This window comes from Etheostoma spectabile, chromosome 2 (assembly GCF_008692095.1).
Source record: "Etheostoma spectabile isolate EspeVRDwgs_2016 chromosome 2, UIUC_Espe_1.0, whole genome shotgun sequence".
NCBI lineage: Eukaryota > Metazoa > Chordata > Actinopteri > Perciformes > Percidae > Etheostoma > Etheostoma spectabile.
Genome location: NC_045734.1, coordinates 24842079 through 24866995, shown reverse-complemented (window position 1 = coordinate 24866995; position 24917 = coordinate 24842079). Strand labels below are relative to the sequence as shown.

Below are 24917 nucleotides of genomic sequence, written 5' to 3'. Positions count from 1 at the left end.
GTGTAGTTGGAAGGGACAAGGTTGCCCAAAGGAAATTTGGTTTATAAAAGTGGTAATTGTTCATGTCCCAAAGGCTGTTTGAGGAGGCTCTGATTTTATTTTCCCTGCTAGCAGTAGTGTCATCTGCAATTGCCTGGTGTGTCCATCTGTTAAACATTAAGAAGAATAAAATATCTAACAACAAAACAAAATATCTTGACTACTACTTGCCCAGTGCTATAAAACCCCATGTTCAGGATATATTTGTAGCCCCACAAGTAGGGAGGAAAAAGCAAAAACAGCACAGGCTCAAGGGATTGCTTGCAGGTCCTAAACATTTAGTCATATTTATGCTTGATTTCAACTTTGATTTAACCTTTAAATAGCAGCAGGGGCACGGCTTAATACCTACTAAAAAAAAACCTTACCTAGACTACAAACATGCCATAGTCAAAACAAAATAGCAATAGTTTTTTTCACCTAGTACTATGTCTCTTTCAATCTGCCAAGTAATGTCAAAACATAATGTTGCTGTGGCTAAGTATTATACAATTTGGCATGCCCATGTAAGCACATGTACAACAGAGAGACTGCGTTGATGCAACCTCTTGCAATGCCACAATTATCTCTGTCTAGACACTGGCATGACAGCAAGAGCAAAAAAACTTAGTAGAGCAGTTTTAAGTATATTATTACTATTATTGCATCCACATTCTGCAGTTCAATACCATTTCTTTTATGAGCTAAATTAAAAAAAGTTGGAATTCTGCTGTACTTGTTGTAGCCATGAGGATGTTGATGTCATTCACATCCCATGTGCTCACTATAACCATTATTTCTCACCAGAAAGAAAACAGGGTCTAAACCAAAGAGGTGCTTCGTAAGTTAAGACGCAACACACCTGGAGGAGAGCAGAACAGGCTGTAAATAATTGTTCTTCATAATAAGACTAAATGTTGACTGCAGGTTCTCTGACATGACAAATTTGGAGCAAATATTCTTAAACCCGCCCTTCAAAATTCAATACAACAATCATCAGCACATTTTCTTCAGATCTACTCTTTTAGCCTACAAAGCAAAGAATGTCAAGTTTATATGTTGCTCCTCTCTGTCGCCAAACTGGTAGCACCTATAACAGATTCATATAGCTTCTACATTTGCTATTCTGGACAACCGCGTAGGTGGTGGAAAAAATATCTGGAGAGCAGGACGTTGTGTGTTTACGTTTCTGTCATCATCAATAATGAATGTTTGGAATAAATAGAGAATCCAGTAGTTCTGAAAATAAAAAGATGAAAGCTTTGCAGTTTCGCGCCTTCCCATACAGTATATTCATACCATATGCTTAAAGCTGACATTTCCCTCCCTTCTAAAAAAGGAGATAATGCATTAGTTGGCATGACCAATAGCAGCAACCATGCATTAGAAGACAAAGAAAACATCTGATCAAAGAAACATAGAATTAAAAAAAAAAATAGTCAAAAACCTGACGACTTTGATTTTGCATTGAACCGGAGAGGAAAACAGGCTAATGACAAAGAAGTACCCAAAATACACAGGTTTTATTGTGCCACTTTAGAAATTAAGTTTATAAAAACACATTCAAATTTCCAATGTATTCATCCAGATGGGTTAGTGTTTCCAAAGTATAGTATGCTTAATAAGACAAGTAGAGTATTAGAGATGAATTAGCAGCAGTTTTGCACAGCAAGGAGGCCTACTTTTTTGTCCTTCACCAGCAACTACATGCATATGCCCAACATGCTCTCTTTTTAAACCTGTTAAGGAGAGAGACCACTCTAAAAATTGTTTTAAGCTTCTATGATGACAGGCGTCTCCTAACCAGTACATATAAAGAAGAGAATAATCCCATTGAGTATTTGTTTTGATTTTTTAAAAACATGTCAAAATGAACAGGATATGAAATTATCTCATGTTGTAAGTCCCAGCTTGCAAGTCTGGCCCAAAGCTCATGTCTGGCTTTAGCTACCATGACCCTGCCAACATCAGCGAGTCAACCTACTGAAGGGAAAACCGTTTGTGGTGCTGATAATCAAGAAAGAGAAAGAGCATGCATTTCACCCAACTGGCAAAGACAAAACTTATTGCCTTAAAATTAAATTAGCTCTGCCTATGATGAAGGTTTCATTTCAGCTTCATTACACATGACTCACACTACCAGTATTTTAGCAATGTTTTATTGCAATATTGTGATATCATTTTCCATGATGTTTTTTGCCACAATAATTGTAGAATTAAAGTTTTATACCACCATATCCCTAATGAGTACTTTTTAATTGCATGATGCAGATTAAATCAAACATATGTACAATAAAAAGTGTAGAGCTCTACAACTATATGTATTGTCCAATGTACAATACATATATACTTAAAATAGAAATGTATGAAAATCTGAGTATCTCAGGAGTGCCTCTTGACAGATTACTGGTGGGGATGAGTGAGCACATGTCCATGAAAAGCACTCTCATAGCACCGGTAATCTTAGTGGTTGACAGTCACACTACTCCGTGTGATCTCAATATAAAGGAAATGATGGATTGGGCTACAAGAATCTGATGTGGAAGTTGCAGCCCAGTCTCATGGCAGTTCGTGAAATGGTCAGGTTATTTAATCTATTGATTCGTGTACAGGTCACGTTAATGTCACCATTTCCGTGTGTTGTTTACGAGTTTTGAAGTAATGTATTTCAATAGGAAGCCTATTTTGTGATCACAGAACAATAGTGATACCGAGTAGTAGGGCTGTAACGATATGGAAAATAAAACCAAAATCGCGACACTCCACTCCGAACCTGTGTCGTGGTGGGAGAAGGCAGAATCGCAACACACCCCTTCCAACTCCAGAGTTATCCTCATCGTCCAGATCCAAAGCTACCACATCTTTAACTTACTAGTAGTCCTTTTGGTGCCTCATTCCTGTTTTGTCTGGTAAATTTAGCTAACTGTACAGACGGCTAAAAGCGAAAGATGGGGGCTCCGGTAACGCTAACGGAGGTGTAGCTAACGTTACGAGTGGCTGCTGTTCTGAATCAGGTGCCTAGGTCTGTTTCCCGACGGTTCAGTAAACTGCGGTTAGCGTCCCTAGCACCGGAGTTAAGTGCTGACCAGGATGGTTGCTAGCTGGCTGAGGGCTGACTGTGGAATAGATGTGTCCGCGGACCGGGGCTGTTGTCAGCTCTCATTCCGACTGAAGCCTTGCAGCACCGGGAGACTGAGGCAGAAGACGGGGTTGTGCTAACTAGATAAATTACCATTAGATTAGTCGTCTATCTATACAGCTAAACATACTGTAAAAACCATCCTAAAGCTCTGTTTGAGACTATTAATAACATTGTTTACCCTGCTGAATGTATTGTCTCTGTGTATTCAAATGTTGACTGCAAACACTTTCTGTCTCATTTTGTGGACAAGGTTAGAGCTGTCCGGGCGAGCATTGTACCATCAGCAAACTCACATATAACTATTCATCAGAGACCTTCAGTACTGGACTCCTTCTGCCCCATTTCCCTGAACAACATCATTAAGCTTGTGGGCTCGATGAAACCCTCCCAAAGCCCTGTAGATATTGTACCCACATCTTTGCTTTTAAAAACCATACATCTACTTGGCCCATGTTTGGTTTCAATTTTTAATTTATCTCTTCAGCTGGGCCAGGTCTGTGGCTATTTTAAGCATACTCTTGTTCAGCCTATCTTGAAAAACAACAATCTAGATACAGCTTTTTTTTAAACTACAGGCCTATTTCTAAATTGCTTTTATTTCGAACTTTTCTTTTTTTTTTTTAGATTATTGCGAACCAGCTAAATAATGTTTTGGATTCTCATAATATCTTTGATAAGTTTCAGTCCGGCTTTCATAAAAAAACATTCAACTGAGACTACTCTCCGTAAGGTCTCTAATGATATTTTGATGGCTGCTGATGGGGGTAAATGTTCTGTGCTGGTCCTACTAGATCTCAGTGCAGCATTTGATACTGTTGATCACTGCACTCTGATTGATAGACTGAAAACAACTGTAGGCATTACCGGATCAGCTCTGGATTAGTTTTCTTCCTATCTTTCAGACAGGAGTTTTGCTGTGTCCATATTTATCTTTTAGCCCTGATAGGCTAGACAAACCATCCCTGCTGTACACTTGTTTAGTCTCCATTAACAAAGGGATGGCTGACAATTTTTTGCAATTAAATTCAGATCAAACTGAGGTGATGATTTTTGCCCCAAACAGCATTACATCTAAGATTAGGCAGGCCATTGGGGCTTTATCACTCTCTGATTGTAATGTGAAAATCTGGGTGTCATTTTTGACAAATCTATGTGTTTTAACAGTCATTTGAAATCTGTGGTTCGTTCCATCTCAGGAACATTGCTAAGATCAGATCTGTGGTCTCTAAAAAAGTGATGGAGATGCTTGTTCATGTTTTAATTTCTTCATGTTTGGAATATCGCAATTTACTGTACACTTGTTTAAACAAATCATCCTTGGACAAATTGCAAGTTGCGTTCCCCCTACAGCTTGGGAGCGGAATTGTTACCATTATTCTTATGTCTCATTCCAACGAGTTAATGAACCACTGAAATGATTTTGGAAACATTATTTTAAGGTACAATAAAATCTTTGGTGTTGGATTTATCAACATTGAAATCAATCAATATCAACAAATAAGTGATCTGTTGTATTACTGGGTTGCAAACAGATGTAATCAATGACAATTTGTCGCCGCCGTCTACACACACCACACACACACCCACGCACACGCACACGCACACGCACACGCACACGCACACGCACACGCACACACACCACAGCACACCACCACACACACACAACACACACACACACACACACACACACACACACACACACACACACACACAAGTGGTCATGCTTGAGAACACGTGGATTTTATTCACCCAACGGCTAAATGGAACCAATACGCTTGCCTACACACATTTCATTAAATTGCCCTGGTAGGCTTAGTTTGGCACAGTATGAGTCAGGGGGGTTAGAGGACCTGACTGAGATGAAACACACACACAGAGCCAATTTAAAAGGAGCAGGGATTGGGTATAACTGAGGGAGATAGTTAAGTAACTTTGCAAGACGAAAGTAGATGGATTAGATGCACACAGTCATGCATATATACTGTATATGTGTGTCTCTTCTAAACCCTTTTCCCAATAAAGGAGGTTTTGTAATCAACCGCAGGTTCGACAACTTTTCCACTGGACGCTGGTGGAATCCCACCAATGTACTTAAAAAACTGTCAGAAATGGGGAGCGTTTGTGTGACTCAATCTGCAATGTCATATGGGTTAGGCTGCTGCCTTTGGGGTTATTAAATTGGTTCCTTTGTGCCAGACGAGTAAATCCATCACAGAAAACTGTTGCAGGGAAGTCTTGGTGCCTACCTGTAGTTTGTGTCTCTCCAGTCTCATCTCCAGAATATTGTTCTGCTCCTCCAGACGCTGCCGCTCCGCCTCTAAATCTTCAATTTTCTGTCTGAAAAATGCATGCACACACATTCACTGACTTGTTTATTAATATGACAAATGTGCACACTGTTGACTCAATAGGATAATCCTGGAGGTATAGCTCTGCTCACAGACATTTTAATCCAGCCTTGTTATATGCAGGACTCTTAATGTCTCAGGTTTTGAATTGGTTATTGGTTTTTGGTTGTGTGTGTGTGCGTGTGTGAACTACCTGAGTATGCTGACCTCTTCTTTGTTCACTGAAGAGTTGCTGTCAGCAGCAGAGGCCTGGTGCTTCTTTAGAGAATCCAGCTCCAGCTCCACCTGGGACAGACAGAGAAGAAAATGGGCCTGGTGCACTAACATCAGACCACCTTTGGCCGTGTGCCTGGCAGAAACCTTTTGCATGGATCCTGAGGACTCTATTATAGTGTGCTGTTATCTTTATACACCATTAGTCCACTGACTAAATTGATTTCCATTTCACAATTTATCAAACTTTCCCCCCCCCTACTACTTTACTCAGTATGTGTCTTAGTTTCTCTTCGATCTTGCTCTCCACTCTGCAAATATCCCTCATGTCCATTTAAACACCTATTTTCCTCCTTTTCTGAGCATCTGTCTGTCTCTCAGCTCATCCTCACTCCCAGTCTTCCCAAGATGGAGAAGTAATTACTGCTATACCAGACAGGTGGATTTCACGCGCCAATACTCATTGCCATGGCTATGTTGATGTCTCCTTGGCAACAAGGACCCATGAAAAGGGATAAGAAGACACAAAGACAGTGTCACAGAGTGTGTAAGAGAGTTTAGGTCACACCTGCCAACTATCTGCTTTATCTCAGTTTTATTTCATATTTTTAAGCAGTATACATTTTTTACTGTTCTGTTATTTCCACATCCCTCAATAAAGAAAATTACATATACAGTAGAAAACTTAATAGATGGAGTGTCCCTTTTAATCCGAATGTGAGATCGAGAAATTAGTTATTGAGCGCAACCTTGTACCTACTTATTTCAAGTTACAATTTAAAAAAGATTGATGTTCCAATATTAGTAGTATGCTTTGTGCCAGGATGGAAGAGAAAGTTGACGGTCCTCATCGCAAGAAAACCAATGTACTTGTACCATGATGAATAGAAATTTTAAATGGTAAATAGGATTGTCTCTTCGAATAGGTTTGCAGGAACAACTTCATTATTCAGCACACTGGAAAAATGCATGTTAGTAGTCAGCATGTTAGTCATAGAGGCATTAGAGCATCTTTGACTCACAGAAAGGCCAAGTACACCTGCCAGGATTACAGCCATGACTAAAAAGATACCTGAGACAGTTTGACTGCTAGTGGTTGAGGTTAAAATTACCAATCATGAAGTACTAATTAAGATTTATAATAGCTAATATATAATAATTTAAGAAAATATGTGTGTGCACTTACTTTTTGCAGCTGCAGTTTCAGAGTCCCTGTCTCTTCCTGTGCTTTGGTCAACTGTCCCTGAAACAAAGGACAGAACAAATAGAAAAAAGTTGCCAGTTGCCTGTCCTTATCCTACTGATATATACAGAATTGACAGAAACAGAGGATGTGAGCTGAGCAGAGGCGGGGGCAACCATATATTATCCAAAGTGTGCATTTAATTCCATTTTGAAACACTCAACACACTCTCTAGGCTTCTCATATTTTGTTCCAGTGATGCTCACAATGCCCCTGTGTACGACAACAGCAGTTTTATCAGTTTTCAGTGCAGATTTCTGTCAATGTTTCAACAAAGCAAAAGTACTGAGCCTGTAGACAAGGAGCAGCCGAGCATCACACATTTGCAGTGCCTTTAGCTGTGAGCAAAGTGTCACAGAACGACATGCATACTAAATCGGCCGGCAGCTTAGAGCATAATTTAGTGCTTCATATCCAAATTTGTTTTGAAAACAGACTATGAAAGCTAACTATAAATTCAAGTGTTGTATTTGTGTGTGTGTGCACAAGCCTGCACACCCACCTCCATCTCTGCATTGTGGTTCTGTGTCTTCTGCAAAATGTCCTCTGCCTCTTTGAGCCGTTTGCTGAGTTGAGGAGTGTATTCAGAAGGTGCCAGCTCGCTGTCATAGGACTCTAGTATGGCACGCATTCCGTCACGCTCCTGTAACACACAAACATTAACATAGCACTCCAAAATGGAAATCCTGCTGTAGACTTAGCACCTTTCCATGTAGCCGAGGAAGAAGAAAGTCATGACATTACAGCGCTACGTTGTCAGATATGTGATGTTTGTGTGCATCGGAGTGAATAAACTGAGAATATCAAAGCTCTTTGATGTTTTTAGGATTTGTCTGTGTTACTTTTGCATGACTGGTGTTTTATTATGACAGGCAAATGCTTTTGTGAATGAGGAACAAAGTATGAGGCAGCTGCTCCTTTCTCATCCAAGCTGTGACAAGAGAAGCTTAGGGTTATGGTCATACTCAGTCATTCTTCTCATGTAATAATCAAATCAAAGAAAAATGTCTCTGTAGATAAATAACGTATTAAAAAAAACAAAAAAAAACATAATAAGAGTCATGACAGAGAAATGTCTTTGTAAATGAAGCATATAATAGTATTCTGCCTTATCTCCCTTGTCATAGTTTAAAAATGTAGTGGTATAAAAGACGTGTTCTCAACATCGTACTCTGTCCAGTAAATCAACCCGCCAAGCAGTTGCTTCTCATAGAAGAGATAGGATAAAAACATGCTCAAGTCAACGTCTTTACAAGTGTCACTCAGGCTGACACGCCATCTACAAATAGCTCACGAGTTTCTGTCAGTGTGTAGGCTTGACGCTTGAGTGTGGAAGTTCATTTTCACACACAAAATCATGCATGTCTTGGTATGGTTTCCAAAAAACACAATCTAAAATGTAAAAAAAGAGAAGTCAGCCCTCTACAGCAAGTATTAGAAAAGAAAGACTAACGGAAAAGGAGCAAGAGTGTGGGTGATGGGTCAAGAGGAAAGTAAATGGACGTTGACAGACATGGAAGACGAACAAACAACAACGGCCCTAGTCTGCTTTCAAGTCCATGATTGAAAAGATAAACTGACAATTTCATGTCAGAACAGAAGTTATGCTTTACTTTCAACATATGTTCAATTGACTGGGATGTTTGAAGAGATAGAAGTAAATACTGTGTTCAGCTAAACCGCTAAAAGTGGACAAAAAATAGAATATTATTTTTTGTTTATCAATGCTGTCAACTACCGTAGTCAATGCTTAATATCACATGAAGCAACAATGTCAGCCCCTGGTATAGTTATCTGTGGCACTAGAAAACACCATTTTAAAAATTTTAAAAACTGCACAATCCATTACATGTCTGACACAACATTTTAGTTTGTAAATTAATGAATGATTAATTAATATGTTACATAGTAAATATGTACTGTTGCCAGGCAACATGATGAGTGAGAACAATCAAATCGGTTTACAAACTGGCAAACAGCCTGTTTCTTAATGCAAATGCCATGTCAGTCAAGAGTTTTAAAATTATGCATCTCCTCTCCTCCCTTCACTGCGCTGGTCCACTCGGCATTATAAAGCAAAGCAGGCTGTATTCTGGAGCAATCAAGCTTTTAATAAACATCTCACAAACAGCCAGGCTGCTGAGAACCATCCTTGCATTTTGAGGGTCATTGAAAGCTCAATAGGCTGTTATTAACGGGGCTAATTAGGAAAGGCATGTAAGATTCAGGTTGAAGTCAAGTAATAAATACTGGCAGTAAATAACATTTCAGATAACTGCATGTAATATATGCTGATTGCCAAGGAGTGTCTTCTTTTAAAATGGCTTAACAGCACCTTGTAATTCCTGGATGTAACAGTCTATGAATAATAGGCTGCATTTGCTCTGTCAGATTTGCTCATAGGCTAGTATCCAATCAGATTCAGACTGTGATTAGGCAGATCAAAACCAACATAATCCATTTAAAGATTACTGAGTCTGGTTCATTTAAAAACACTTATGTGACATCTTCCTTGATTCAACTTTTTGTTTTGGGGGCATCATTTGTCATGCAACATTACACAATTGCCTTATACATTCTGTGATAAGCTTGGAAACGAGAAAAGAAGACAAACCAAAGGACAGACTGAACAGAAGCAATAACAAAAAAGGTACAACCACATTCAGAGGTGTGTGTGTGTGTGTGTGTGTGTGTGTGTTTGTGTGTGTTGCCAATCCTAACCAGCAGGCCCTTTGGCTATTTACTGTCTATTAATGTGCAATGAAATTCACTCAATCTAAATCAAAAATCTGACGGCTCTTCTCTGATAAAAACTCTAATTTTAAAAAACACACAAAACAAACAGGGAGCGAGAGGACAGTGTGATAAAACTACTGTTTTCATCATCTATTTTTTTTAAATTGCTTTTATGTCAACTGTTTTATAGTGTGGGAAGATGTGGCTGTGCCTCTAATGGGTCAGCGACTCTGTCTCACAAAACAAAATAAGAAACAAAACAGCTGAGCAGGGCAACAGTAGAATGAAGGAGGCCTAGCCTTGTAGAAGAGACTGAAGGATGAAATGTGTTCTCCTCTGCCTCTTCCTTAACAACTTGTTGTCAAGGAGCAGCTGAGCAAGGCAATTAATCATTATTGATTTGTGAGGCAGAATGGATCTGTATATAGCACGGTGGCTAAGTGGTTAGCACTTCTACCTCACAGCAAGAAGGTTCTTGGTTTGAATCCAGGTCGTTCCGGGCCTTTCTGTGTGGAGTTTGTATGTTCACCCCGTTTTTGCGTGGGTTTCCTCCGGGTGCTCTGGTTTCTTCCCACCATAAAAGACATGCATCCTAGGTAGGACTACAGTTGAAAAATAGCCAATTGGCTAACACTGGCGCATTTACAGAAATGTTCATTAATGTGCATTGTCCTAATCAAATAAATAAGATAAATAAATAGAGCTCAAACGGTTACTTGATTCATTAAATTTATATAATTAAAAAATGAATTGACAACAGTTTTACTAATGTTTCGTAGTTTAAGTCAATTAATCAATTTTTTGGTTATTGCATGAAATATAAAATGTCTACATCTTTGAAAATTACACCATTATTATTTTTACAACATCTAAGAGGTTACTCTTAGTCAAAAGGTAACAATAACAGTAGTTGACTATTACTAGATGCCCCTTTTTTATAATAATAAGAACATTGATTGGTTGCGGCTGTACAATATCTTTCACATCAGTATGTTGTAGATTGTTTTTGTAATTATACTAAATTATTTTGAGGAAATGTATGAATAAAAGACTAAACGTAGGCAGTTGTAGATAGTTGTCCTTGTAATCTGATAGTTGTAATCCTTAAGCATAATATAACGTTATGAACATTTGGCTGGCTAGACCTAAAATGTTTAGCAAACCAGCCCTGAATAAAAAAAGGGTCAAAGTTATATAAAAAAAGTCACTATTAAACATATTTTTTAATCCATCCCGACTGGATGATAAACAATATATTCACACCCTTTGAATACTTGGATAAGTGCAAATGGTTTACTGTGTTCTCTGACAAATCAGTCAGGGGCCGAGACCTATTTTCCGCATGCCTGTGGCTTTGCTTGGTTATGGTGGCGCCTGAGAGTGTGCGTGTGTGATTTGTGTAGTAAGAGACCAAGCATGTTGACCTAGGGAATTACACACACTGCAAAATCAATATCACTGGGAGGTCTACTCAGGAACTGCAGAGCAAGGGGAAGCAAGACGGGCATGACATTCATCGACCAGGAATTCTGTGCAGGCCTTGAGATTTAGGCACCTGCTGCGCAAGTGTTTAAAGTGAGATTCTGGCATTGGGTGATGATGGAAATGTCGTGTTTCGTGTTTTGAATATTTGCTAATGTGTCTGTATTTATGGGTTGGTTGGTTGGTTTGGGGTGTGTGTGTGTGTGTGTGTGTGTGTGTGTGTGTGTGTGTGTGTGTGTGTGTGTGTGTGTGTGTGTGTGTGTGTGTGTGTTCATTGATTTTCTGGCACCTTGGTTAATAAGAGTACTCGCTTCTGTAGTCGACGGACAAGAGCGTCCTGTGTCTCCCTCTTCTTCTGCTCCTCCAGAGTCTTGCTGCGCTGCTGGGACAGCTCTGCGTGGAGCTCAGACTGTGAATGCTCCACACTCCTCACACTGATGGACCAGGATACATGAATGGGTGGAAAGCAAAAGCGTGCGTCGGGGTTAATAACAGGGCAAGGGAGAGGGCAAGGAAAGAGGGAATCGAGTTCAGTGCTGAGGGTTTAGACAATCTGGGAAAAGCAATTCGTAGTCAATTGAGATTAATACTCAGTAACAGATAACTTAGCAAATAATTCCCATACACTGTCCAGGAATTATTTGTAGCAGCGCTTATGCCAGATTTTGATCAATAGGACATTATACCATGAGCTCCCTTCCCCCCTCTTCCCCAACACTCTTCTATTCTGCTGTTTCTAATATATAATAATGAGCCCAATACTTTCAGCAGAAGAGAGACGCTTGTTAGCTAATGAAAGCTTTCTTAGCTGGACTAAGCTGCAGCATGAATACACCAGAGCAGCCACGCAGCCCTCCCTACAGACATCACCTCTGCCTAAACAGGACAAGTTTAATTAGTGAATTCACACACACACACACACACACACACACACACACACACACACACACACACCACACACACACACACACACACACACACACACACACACACACACACACACACACACACACACACACACACACACACACACACACACACACACACACACACACACACACACACACACACACACACACACAGGAGTGCTATCAGAATCAGGACCAGTTTAATTAACTTTGTGACAATTAAGGACTTCACAGAGATACGCTCTAATAGATACAAGGGGGAAGAGAGGCATCCAAGCAGACAGACTGAGAGAATCTGAATGCAGAGAGAGGGTGAGTTACCGGCTGTTGAGATTGTAGTTCTGCTCTTTTAGAGCAATTTCTCTCTGCTGGATCTGAATCACCTCCCTGGACAGATCCTCGGGTTTCCTACAGACAGACATACACAGAACAGTTAGCATAGACACGTGTACAAGCATACACACGCAAACATATACACACACACACACACACAATGAAAAATCAATATGACTGAGAGGGTAGAACGAACCGAGAATAAATGAAAACAACAGCGTTTCCATATTCTGTTGTTATTCGGCCAGTGGGGAGCTGGGAAATAAAATGACATGAGCAGCAGAGGGAGAGCTGAGAGGAGGATAGTGGGCTAAATACTGGTCACAGTCCTAAAAAACAAATTCACTCCGTGTGAGATATTGACTGATTACAAAACATGCATACACAAACACACAAAGGGAAGGCAACAATGCAGACAGTGACATAGTCCGACAGAGATAGACCACATGACCTCCAAACTCTAAATCCTGGCTGTTACTATGGATCTGTCCAAAAATCCATCCATCTTCGTCCACTTATCCGGTATTGGGTCATGGGGGGCAGCAGCTCCAGCGAGGGACCCCAAACTTCCCTTTCCCAAGCCACAGTAACCAGCTCAGACTGGGGGTCCCGAGGCGTTCCCAGGCCAAGTTGGAGGTATAATCCTTCCACCTAGTCCTGGGTCTTCCACAAGGCCTCCTCCAAGCTGAACTTCCCTGGAACACCTCCCTAGGAAGGCACCCAGGAGGCTTCCTTACCAGATGCCCAAAGCACCTCAACTGGCTCCTTTTGACACAGAGGAGCAGCGGCTCTACTACGAGCTACTCACGGATGACTGAGCTTCTTACCCTCTCTCTAAGGGAGATGCCAGCCACCTTCCTAAGAAAACCCTTTAACTCCTTCACTTGGGGTAAGAACTTATTCCCTACTTGAAGAAGGCATTCCATCGATTTCCTGCTGAGAACCATGGCCTCAGATTTATAGGTACCAATCCTCATCCCAGCCGCTTCACACTCAGCTGCAAACTGATCCAGTGAGTGCTGAAGGTCACAGGCCGATGATGCCATCAAGACCACATCATCCGCAAAAAGCAGCAACCATATCCCCAGCCCCACGAACTGCAACCTCTCCCCACCCCGACTACGCCTCGATATCCTGTCCATAAATACTACAAAACAGGATTGGTGACAAAGCACAGCCCTGGCGAAGGCCAACCCTCACCTGAAACGAGTCAGATTTACTGCCGACAACCCAGACACAGCTCTCGCTTTGGTCATACATCTGATTCATTGTTACAAGACCATGACGGGATCCGCATTGTTCCTCCTCAATCCAAGGTTCGACTATCGGTCAAACCCTCCTTTCCAGTACCTTGGAGTAACCTTTACCAGGGAGGCTGAGAAGTGTGATACCCCTGTAATTGGCACAACCCCTCTGGTCCCCCTTTAGAAGAGGGGAACCACCACCCCGGTCTGACACTCCCTAGGCATCGTCCCAGACCTCCATGCAATGTTGAAGAGGCGTGTCAACCAAGACAGCCCCTCCACACCCAGAGCTTTCAGCATTTCTGGACGGATCTCATCAACCCCTGGGGCTTTTCCACTGTGGAGTTGTTTGACTACCTCAACGACTTCCACCAGGGAAATTAACGACAATCCCCCATAATCCTCCTGCTCTGCCTCTACCATAGAGGGCGTGTTAGCTGGATTTAGGAGTTCCTCAAAGTGCTCCTTCCACCGCCCTATTACCTCCTCAGTTGAGGTCAACAGGATCCCACCCTTATTGTACACAGCTTGGATGGTTCTCTACTTCTCCCTCCTGAGGTGGCGAATGGTTTTCCAGAAGCACCTTGTTGCCAACCGAAAGTCCTTCTCCATGTCTTCTCCGAACTTCTCCCACGCCCGCTGCTTTGCCTTTCACAGCAGAGGCTGCAGCCTATCAGTACCTTGCAACTGTCTCTGAATTCCTTCCGGGATAGCATATCCCGAAAAGACTCCTTCTACAGTCGGACGGCTTCCCTAACCACCGGTGTCCACCAGGGTGTTTGTGGGTTACCGCCCCTTGAGGCCCCTAAGACACTAAGACCACAGCTCTCCACCGTAGCTTTAGCAAACTTTGAACATTGTCCACTCGGGTTCACTGCCCCCAGCCTCCACAGGGCTGCACGAAAAGTTTTCCGGAGATGTAGTTGAAAGTCTGTCGAACAGGGGCCTCCTCCAGACATTCCCAATTTACCCGCACTACCCGTTTGGGTTTACCAGGTCTGTCCAGAGTCTTCCCCCACCCCCTGAGCCAACTCACCACCAGATGGTGATCAGCTTCGCCCCTCTCTTCACCCAAGATTCCAAAACACATAGAAACATATGAAATGATTATTAAATTGATCACTGACCTTTGGCCTAGGGTGCTCTAGTACCAAGTACACTTATGAACATTCCTATGCTTGGTGGTGTTTGTTAGACAATCCACGTCTAGCACAGAAGTCCAACAACAGAAGACCACTTTAGATTAAGGATGCCATTCCTCCCAGTCACGCCTCTATATTTGTCTCCGTCCTTGCCTATGTGTGCGTTGCAATCATCTGTCCAACAACAGATTGCCATTATGTCTTTATCTCTTGTGAAATGGGTTTATATTAGGGGAGGTTAACTCAAAATCATATGTTTGCTGCCACCTCACAGTTAGAATTACACACCTTGAAAGTACAACTCAACATCAGGAGATTGAGTGTGCTCATAAAGACTTTTTTACCTACCAATGTAACATCTTTTCTTCCATGACATTATGATATGATAAGAAGAGGCTGAGCAGTCAAGGTTAACATCATGGATGAAAAACCAGAGTATGTGAAAGTTAGGTGGTCTGGATTTATCACCACTTCCAATTCTGCTAGATGGAGCCTTAGGTATGAAAATAATCTCATGACTAAAATATGAGTTCATGAATCATATGATGGAATAACTATGGTGCCCAAAGTAGGTAATTCCACGTTGCCCTGAGCACAGAGGGATTAGCCTTTCCCTGATCTTATGGGAGGCTGTTTTTAAGTGTTCTGCTGGAGTTTCTTCTTTTTGGGTTTTTTTTTTGGGGGGGGGGGGTTGCAGGTCACAAGAAAGCCATCTCAGGCAATGTTCCAAATAACAAGTTGGTTGCATATTATTGGGTGACATGAAGTGCCATAATACAAGATAATTACGGGTAAATACACTGCCAGGCACTATTAGACAGAAGATTAAACTGACTGTATTTTCAGATCATTTTGTAGCATCATAAACTGTGCAAAACTCAAGACTAAAACAACATATTTCTTTTCAAAATGTAAGACACCACGTTTTAACTTGGAGAACGTGGGAGCAGGTCAGGAGATAATGAGAGAAAAGGCAGAATCCATTACTGTCGGAAACAGGAACAAGACACACATACAGTATAGCCTACTGTGTACACACACACAAACACACATACAAATGTATTTCTTACTTCTTGAGACACAAATGCACAAAATAGTCTCAATTCTAGCTGGTCAAAAAATTAATGAAAAAGAAATCCATTTCCAGGAAATCTCCCCCTGTATTTTCATTGTCTGTCCCTTCAATGTTGTACCACGTAACATCTTAGTTTTAAGAAAATGTTTTCATTACTTTTCTGTCAATCTTACATTTAATTGTGAACCACATGGGTACACACACAAGCAAGCACAATGTTATCAGACGGTATAACAGAAGGAAAGAAAATACACACTAGCAACCAGCCAACTACTGGCAAACTCGAGTTGCGGCTGTGGGGCTTGTCTACTCTACCAGACAGCCACATTGATTGTTGTTGGGGAGGTATAACTGCTCTCCAAAAGTTATTTTCGTCTGACAAAACCCCACACATTGCTGGTAAAGAACCAAGTTGTGTGTTGCACGAGACAAACTCCTCATCGACAGCACCAATGGGTTTACTTCTCCAACTGCCCCACATGTTCTTTTCACACCACTAATGACTAAATCAAAATATGTGGTGACAAAAAACGTTACAGTGTGTAAACTAGAACAAAACAAAGTTTAAAGTATCAGTAGCTTGCAGTTATGAGAAATTACTTACAGGCAAGCAAATTAACAAATCAATAATACAGATATTGACTAGTGTGCAAAAACACTACCGCCCTTATGAGATATTTCATATTTAATGAAGTAGCCTAAACATGGGCTCTAAGATTAAGCTTTGTAATGAAGTCAACAATAATTATGACACATTACTTATGGCACTGTGATATCATTTTGTCACTGCACTTCTACTGAAACGCGATCATTTTTAACTCCTAAAAAATACATAATGACATAAATCCAGATTCAATTCAAACACATACACAACTGAAATACCTGGAAAGATTCAACACATTTCAAATTATGTAATGACTGCTTAACAGCCAAAAAGGTAATCACATATGCCTGATAATATGCAGTAATTAAGAATTCATAATATTCAGAATAACGCTGAGTCAAGACTCATTTTTATGTGGCAGTGTTACTGTACTGGGTGAAAGAAAGGTGAACAGATTGTTGCATGAAATGCTCTTGCTTTCCATGGGCTTCTACATCACAGGACTGTGTCGGGAAAACAACATCCTGACAATTAAGTTCGCCATTTAGTAAACAGTAAAAACAGCTTGAAGGAGTTTCTAACTGTTGATTTGCAAGCTGCATTAACCTTTACTTTTGATCAGTATGAGCCTGACACATATGGTTGCCCTTTAGAAGCCGCATGTGCAATGCAGGTCTTTCTGTTGTTGTTTTTTATTTAAACAAAAGCACTCAGACAGCCAATGACGTCTCGCATGGAACAACTGAATTTTGAGTAGGGTTTCAAATGTTCAACTCAATTTACCCAGGGTAATTTAGATCTTCAGAAAAATAATGGACAGCCCAACCAAATTATTGTGTACAGTATTGCGTACATTAAAGTGAAATTCATGTGACATTCATGTGATCCTACCAGGTCTTTTAACATCTGACACAGACACACACAGACACACACAGACACACACAGACACACACAGACACACACAGACACACACACACACACACACACACACACACACACACACACACACAAAATTCTGTTTACACTACAGCCAGAGATAATCATAGAGAAAAAGGTGTGTGTGCCTGTGTGTACGCATGCATACAATGGACAAGGCTGCAGTGTTTATAATCTGTCAGATCTGCTCCACTGCTCACAAGGAAACATGCAATCATTCTCTCATTACCAGTTAGGACAGGATGCATTGAGACACACTCTGCGCACACAAGCAGGTATAAAACAAACACCTATACACGCTGGTGGACTCCATCCACAGTGATGATGCACATTTATTTGGAGTGACCACAGCTCCACCTAGTGCTGCTCATTTATATTTCAAAGGAAACATACTGACATAACTTTTGAAAGCAACAACTTATGTATTTCCTTCTTTCTGTCTTATAAATCTCACAAACACAGGCACACGTTTACACAGTGTCTGACCTTATGTTGAGTCCAGTAGATTGCCCGAGGTTTACCCAGGCTTGAAGCTTCTCCGCCAGTCTCTAAGGATTCAAGAAACAATAGGTCACATGTTTGTCTATGTATAGGAAGTCCATTATAGTGTTACTATGACAGCAGTCAAATTAAGAACAGGAAATGAGATACAACGAATAATGAAATTGGGCCGCTGTAAAGTAAGCACTGTTTTTAATCTCTTCATTTCGTGTTTGGAGCAGTGGAATATGATAATGAAATTCTAAAGAGTGGAATGCACAATACAATCTCATACACACAGTTTAGTTTACCTCCTTCTCCAGTTCAATATTAACCAGCTCTTCTTTCGTCTTCTGCATCCTCTCCAGCTTCCTCCTCAGCCCCTCCACCTCCTCTTTCAACAGGCTGCAGTTCTCCCTGCTCTCCCTGGACAGAGCGGAGTGAAAAGAGCAAAGACCAAAACAAAACACAAAATTAACTTGAAAGATGTGTCCTTAGTGTCTAATGTAGAAATTGCATACTTTTGAACCCTGGCAGCATTCAATTTACATGATTTTAAAAACTAATTTCCAGTAAATATATCTATTACATAAAAGATAAAATATTTGGAATTTGGTAGCAGATTAACCTGTATTACATAAATCTGATTATTCTAAAACCCCAATTATACATGTAGTTTGTCTCTAAAATCGTAAGGGGGATGATTTTAGAAGGTTTTTTACACCACTATTTCATGCTTCAAATTTTCTTGAATACTTCCAACACTGCCAAATTATTATGTGCGAGGAAACACAATGAATTCTGTAATTACTCTTAGTAATGTTTAGCTTTCTCATGTGGCATGACTTTTCTCCCATTTTCCCCTCCTCAAAAGTCACCTGTCACCCACTGCCTCCAAGTGTGTGAGGGTGCACTGGCTCCCAATACCCCCACCCAAACATGTAATCTGTCTATCATTGCGGGATTGCAAGCATGACCATCACAAATGTTATTTGTTTTGATTTGGTGTGTGTGTGTGTAAGTAAAGGTGTGGCAGACATTGTTGGGTGACCATACAGATGTTTTTTGTGTTTTAGAACGTTATCTGTTGGAGCAGACGATAGAGTTTTATCATATCTTAGTGTGGCATGATGACCCAAAGTCACACTGAAATGTCATCAGGACTTTTCGAGCACTGTGGGGTCGCACTAGGCTGCAGTCTTTAAAAATGAAAGCCTGTCTGTTCTATTGAAAGGTGAGAGATTTTTAAAGCCATCTGATTATTCTAAAACCCCTATTATACATTTAGTTTCTCTCTTAATAAAAATCGTAAGAGATGATTTTAGAGGTTGTTTTTTTACATCACTATTTCTGCTGCAAATTACAGCCTTTTAGCACTGCAGTGGACAGCCAATAGATAATGTCATTGACGACAGATGTCATCAGACACGTTAGTTTCCAACATGATAGTACCATTCTCCTTATTTTCAATGGACATTTGCCTTCATAAAAATGTATTTGACCTGAGAAAGGCATTATCCTCTCTGAGGCACTTCAACTCCTTTTCCAGGTCTGGAACTTTGGCCGCCTCAGACTTAATAGTCTTCACAATGGCGATGTCTTGCTCCTGGAGGGTGAGACGCCTCTCCAACTCCTACCAAAAAAAGGAGCAAGAAATCAGCCAAAAGAAATACCAACACGTGTGTATTGCAGTGTACTTCAAAAGCTATGCTTTTTGTGTTAAAATTACCCTATATACACAAAAATTATATCTAAACAAATGTGATGGGAAAAAAAGAGATTCAACCAACATAATTTGAAAATAAAATATGAAGTGAAAACAAAAAACTGACAATAATTCAAATGATAAAACTATAAATGAGACATTCAGTGTGCTTATATGCACACAACTTACATGCAACTCACTTTATACACTGTATGCAGTATGCAATATCCTCACATTAGCTAGGTTTCTAATTGTCTGCATCAGTGCAGGTTTGTCTTTCACCTGTCCTCAGCCACTCACTGTCATCTTTGGACAAATAGATTTACCGGCTGCGTGTTTGAACACTGCTGCATTTACAACTCTGCTGGATTAGGCTCAGTAATGGGGGATGAAAGCAACAAGCAATAGAACTCATCTTACACATTTCCAGCGTCAGTTCTTGCTTTCTTTTCAGCATGTAGATTATTAATGTAGTTTTGAAATCATCATCATATTATTGTTGTTTTATTGATTAACTTCTTTTTTTTTTAAAGTGCACCTCTGAATCATTGACAGGAGCATGTTGTGATCTCAGTTTGTGGACGGCGGACAAGTGTGCGGTCAACTGAGTTCAACATACCTTTATCTTGATGTTGTGCTCCGAGCAGGAGGACTGGGCAGCTTGAAGACTTTGGCAAAGCTGAGAGACTTCCTGATACTTCCTGATTATAATACCAAATGAGATAGAACTGTGTGGTCAGCATTTCTTTTCTGCAGTATAGCATGAAACAGAGCTGGGCAAGTGGTAGTCTCAGTATGCGTCTGTACCTGCGTTGTAAATCTAACTGTTCCTGCAATTCCTGGGTTTCAAGGGCTTGAGAAGAAGTTGTCAAGTCTTGGTTTTGAATCTTCTGCTTCAGCTCTCTGATCTCATCCTTCAAAGAACTGATGGTCTGGGAAAAGATTACAAAAGTAAGCCAACAGAAGATAAGAGACATGACCAGAGTACAAAATGCAGTAAGTGTGTGTGCGAGTCTGTGTGTGTACCTGGTTAGCAGTGTTCAGTCTTGTATCTCTCTCCTCCAGTTTCCTGTTCAGGCCCTTCAGGTTCTGACGGAGTGCACAATTTACCTCCACCTGTTCTGATAGGGTCTTAGCTGCATCAGTCTCTCTCTCCCCCAACTTCTTTATTTGCCCTATGAGGTCTTGGTTCCGGTCAACCTCATGCTGTAGCATAAAAGGGTGAAAAACAGGTTTTACCCAAAATCTTCTCTGACGCTTATCAGTTAATGTGACATAATCTCAGTAAGAGAACGGTAAGGAAAGAATTAATGTATATAAATTCTGTGTAGAAACTTTATGTTAGAGTTAACCATCGTCCCCATATCCTCATCTGTATTATATGTACGGGTTTTAGACCTGTACCTCAAAGTCTCGTGCACTGTCAGAAGCAGCCTTCTCCAGCTCAAATCGAGCTCGCTTGTGACTAAGCTCCATCTGCTTCTTCTCCTGGTCCAACTGAAGGTAGCGATTCTTGGATTGAACTCTGTCTGCTGCTTCCAGCAACTAAAGGGAAATACAAGTCAATCAGTGCAGAAGGTTGCATGTTAATATCCCCTTTACACAGCTCACTGTTGATACATCAATTTCTATATACCTACCTCCATGCTGCGTTTGTACTGACTCTGCAGGTTTCCATTCCCCGCTGTGTGATCTGACAGCCTCTGTGGAGCATTAGAGTGGCTGATGAAGGAATTGAAGGACTTCAAGGTTGTTAACACAGTCGTGTCATCCTCTAAATCCATTTGGAGAGTCTCTGGTGTTGTAGCTAGAGCACAAATGGAAGGTTCAGACATAAGAGCAAGAGTCAGTAAAGGCATAGCTAGCTACTGCAGTATAGAAACAACACACCACAGCTAGCTATGTCAGCTAATACTTAGCTAGCTAGCTGGCTAGCTGGCTAGCGAGATAGATAGATAGATAGATAGATAGATAGATAGATAGATAGATAGATAGATAGATATGTAACATTAACGTTAACTTCTATTAGCTTCCCAGCTCACACAACACAAACATCAATTAAAGTTACCTTATCCAAGCTAAGCTAGAAGCTTAAAATAATAGCTAAGTTGATGTTAAGTTGATGTTAAGTCGCTAAAGTTACTCTACGTACATTTAGCCCGGTAACGTTACTCTAGCGGTTTAAACTGTTGTATTCGTCACTAACCCACACGCTAGGCATAACTGTTAGTTAACGCTTAGCTAGAACGTTACAGTGGGATGCGTGTGGCTAGCTAGGGTTTTTCAGAAGGTACTGAAGTAAATGAATGCTGCTTACAATCTTAAAATAACCATCTAGCTAGCTTTTACGCTGTAACAGTCTCGCTTGGAAGCATATTTCCTCACCACAGACTTGTTTGTGAGCAGGAGCCGGTTAGCCGCTACTGTTACCGCTAGATAAGTTATCTTTACTCTGCTAGCTAGTTAGCTGTACACAACATTGCATGCAGCAGAACTCCCTCCAGTTCAACTCGAATGAGAAGCGTGTAGTATCGCGAGATCTCTTGATGTATCGCGAGAGGGTTAGTTGTCAGAATTACTTTTTAGGGGGTTATGAGAAATGAAATCATCACACAGCAGCACTGTACAGTTGTTTTACATAACTAAACACGTTAACGGGTTATTAGATGAGTAAAATTAATTAAGGTAAAAGTATGTAAGCGGTTTAGACGTCATGAGCAGCTTTTTATGAGGAGGCAAGTGACATTATTTAGCCTCTAGCTGTATGAATCTACCTTCAGGAGTCAGAAAAAACTAAAGCAATGAATAGCACCGACAACATTGTTATCAACTGTCTGCTTTTCAGATAGGTTTAATGAAATTAAGGAAATAAAAACAAAACACAGTGGAAAGATTTTGTATTTTCATTGTTTTTTTCAATATCAGCCTGTATGTTCTAGGATGTAGGCATATGTGACTTTACTGACAATAAAAAAAAAAAAAAAAAAAAAATATACATATATAAAATGTAATTTCATAGTTTGTCCCACAGAGAGCAGCACTGCATTTTTACATTTTTATACAAGATGATGAGGGAACTGGTCAACAGTAAGCGTGGATATGAATATTGTACCTGCTTAGCAGACTGATCTGGCCAGATGGCGATCATTTGGCACTAGCATTAGGCATATAGGCCAAAGTGTCACTGATGGCAGTTTTAAAGATGGCAAAGAAGGTATGGCCTGATTGCCATAGGTGACATGAAATAAGACCATTTGTGCCACAATTATCTCCAGAACCATTAACATCCATGTTTAATTGAATCACAAAAACTACCAATCATGATGCTCCTGATCCAAACTTAATTTAACAGCAAATGTTTACTATACCTTGTGACCAACAATGACTCTGATTACTATGAGTCCAGTATAGAGTTGGGCAGTATCCACATTTTGATACCGTCAAACCTCCTCCCCATTTTATCGTGGAATACCGTATTACCGTGACTAATTAAAAATGATGATTTAATGCTCAGACGGCATCACCAAACTGTTGGTTTGTGCATACACCGTTCAGAAACTGAATAAAAAAACACTAAAACTGAAACACCGCTCTCTTTTCATGAGGTCAGAACCCAAAATGCTGCCAAACTGCAGAAGTCCTGTTCTTCGTCGAGACCAGGTCACTCGGTGCGCGACTTGCCATCTTTCCTCCCCCTCTCTCTCTCTCTTTCTCCTCCACACTCCCACGTGATGACAACCAATAATAAATGATATTTAATATTTAATCCTTGTCTCCTATATAAGTGCGTTGCATTTTTTTTAATGTCGGTATTGAAACTGATACAGTTGCTATTTTTAAGACCACGCAGTATACCATCCCTAGTCCAATAGCTTATGCTTCTACATAAATGTTTCATTTATTCCCGCAAGGGAATTTGTCCTCTGCATTTGAAAAGCACAGCATAATGCCCGAGGACCAACTCTAGTTCTAGATGCTGTGGTCCGAAGCAATGGCCACCTGGCATACATTAATGCCTTTTGCTGTGGGGAGAAACAAGAAGGCTCAAAGAATTTGATTAAACATAGGGAGGGAAAAGGTTGAGAGAGGACTAAGGCCTTACCTGTAGGATGACAATATTAAACACTGATCTGACCCAAATAAACAGAAAAAATATGAGATTACACAGAAGTCATTAAGTGGTCCCGCCACCTCATCATCTTGCAGGTGTAGACGCTGGAAAAGAATTAGCTGAGGGTCTAATCCAGCAAAAGTAAGTAAGTATTAAATTACCACACATATTTCCCAGTCTAGAGCAGCAAGTCAGAGCTGTTCTCACATTGCCAGACCTAACTTCACAGCACTGTGGAGGAAGGTCTGGCTAGTCCACACAACTGGTTTACTGGCATTTCTTCAAAGCTATAGTGCATATTTTCTGTCCCCCCCATGATGAATTCTAGGTAGTGACTACAAAAGTTACGGCGCATCCACATGATACAAGCCTTCTGTGATGGTGCACCACCCCCACATCTTCTCCACACAGTTAGTGGCCAAGGAGGACACGGAGTCGCCGGACAACACCAGACAGAGTTTTGTGGAGTTCTTAATTAGCTTTGTTACAACTCAATTGGCAATGGCTTGTGACACTAAAGCTTTAAACCAATTACAACCGTCTTGAACGGTGCGGGTGGGGGTACGGTGCCTCTGCAAGTAGGCCTCAGAAAGGAACTTGTTTTGCTGAAATGTGTACGTAGGGAGGCAAGCTCTGGAATTAAATTGGCTGTTGCCAAAGTATGTGACGAAAATTTTATTTATGATTATCTTGGATAATTGTAATTAATCAATAGAATTTGATTGACGTTTCTAGCTTGGAGGATGTTTCCCAAATCAATTAGAGTTTAGAATGTCAATACAAAGAATGTGGAAGTTGAGGAACATCCGGCGTAACTTCCAGTAGCACCAGAACAGTCCTGTAAATGAAAAGTCTTAAGTCAGAGCCAATACCCTCCCTCACCAATATTTATGCAAGAAAAGAGACAACAATAAATAAAAGCTAGGGGGAGCCACAGAGGCAGTGTTGGGAAGGATACTTTTAAAACGTATTCGGTTATACGGAATACGGATTACAGAATACAGGCCCAAAAGTGTAATTTGTAACATATTCCATTACATTACTCAATCTGAGTAATGTATTGTGAATATTTGGATTGCTTCCACATTGAATTGCATTTTTTAAATGTAGGAATGTGGCCATCAAATACTGCTTACTAAACATGGATTTTTTTGTTGTGTTCTTCTGTTCCAACTGGCTGCATGTGTACATCATAGA

At 40.6% G+C, this 24917-nt stretch overlaps 1 protein-coding gene across 3 annotated transcripts in view; it reads right to left on the bottom strand.

Annotated features, from left to right (window-relative positions):
• The window catches only part of mad1l1 (mitotic arrest deficient 1 like 1), a 61710-nt gene extending 39589 nt beyond the window's left edge, over nt 1-22121 (bottom strand). Inside the window, exons 1-15 of one of the 3 annotated variants that reach the window (XM_032528643.1) lie at nt 21995-22121; nt 21250-21416; nt 21014-21154; nt 20636-20815; nt 20417-20541; nt 20229-20310; nt 19407-19537; nt 18216-18330; nt 17911-17972; nt 12412-12498; nt 11472-11616; nt 7467-7607; nt 6908-6964; nt 5702-5793; nt 5407-5497 (exon numbers count right to left, since the gene is read on the bottom strand). In XM_032528643.1, coding sequence (XP_032384534.1) covers nt 5407-5497; nt 5702-5793; nt 6908-6964; nt 7467-7607; nt 11472-11616; nt 12412-12498; nt 17911-17972; nt 18216-18330; nt 19407-19537; nt 20229-20310; nt 20417-20541; nt 20636-20815; nt 21014-21154; nt 21250-21393 — 1593 coding nt within the window. In that variant the 5' untranslated portion in view covers nt 21394-21416; nt 21995-22121. Of the gene's footprint in view, nt 1-5406; nt 5498-5701; nt 5794-6907; nt 6965-7466; nt 7608-11471; nt 11617-12411; nt 12499-17910; nt 17973-18215; nt 18331-19406; nt 19538-20228; nt 20311-20416; nt 20542-20635; nt 20816-21013; nt 21155-21249; nt 21417-21926 lie in introns of all 3 variants that reach the window. The other 2 variants (XM_032528649.1, XM_032528645.1) reach the window with 2 other exon arrangements.
• Nucleotides 22122-24917: the final 2796 nt, after the last annotated feature.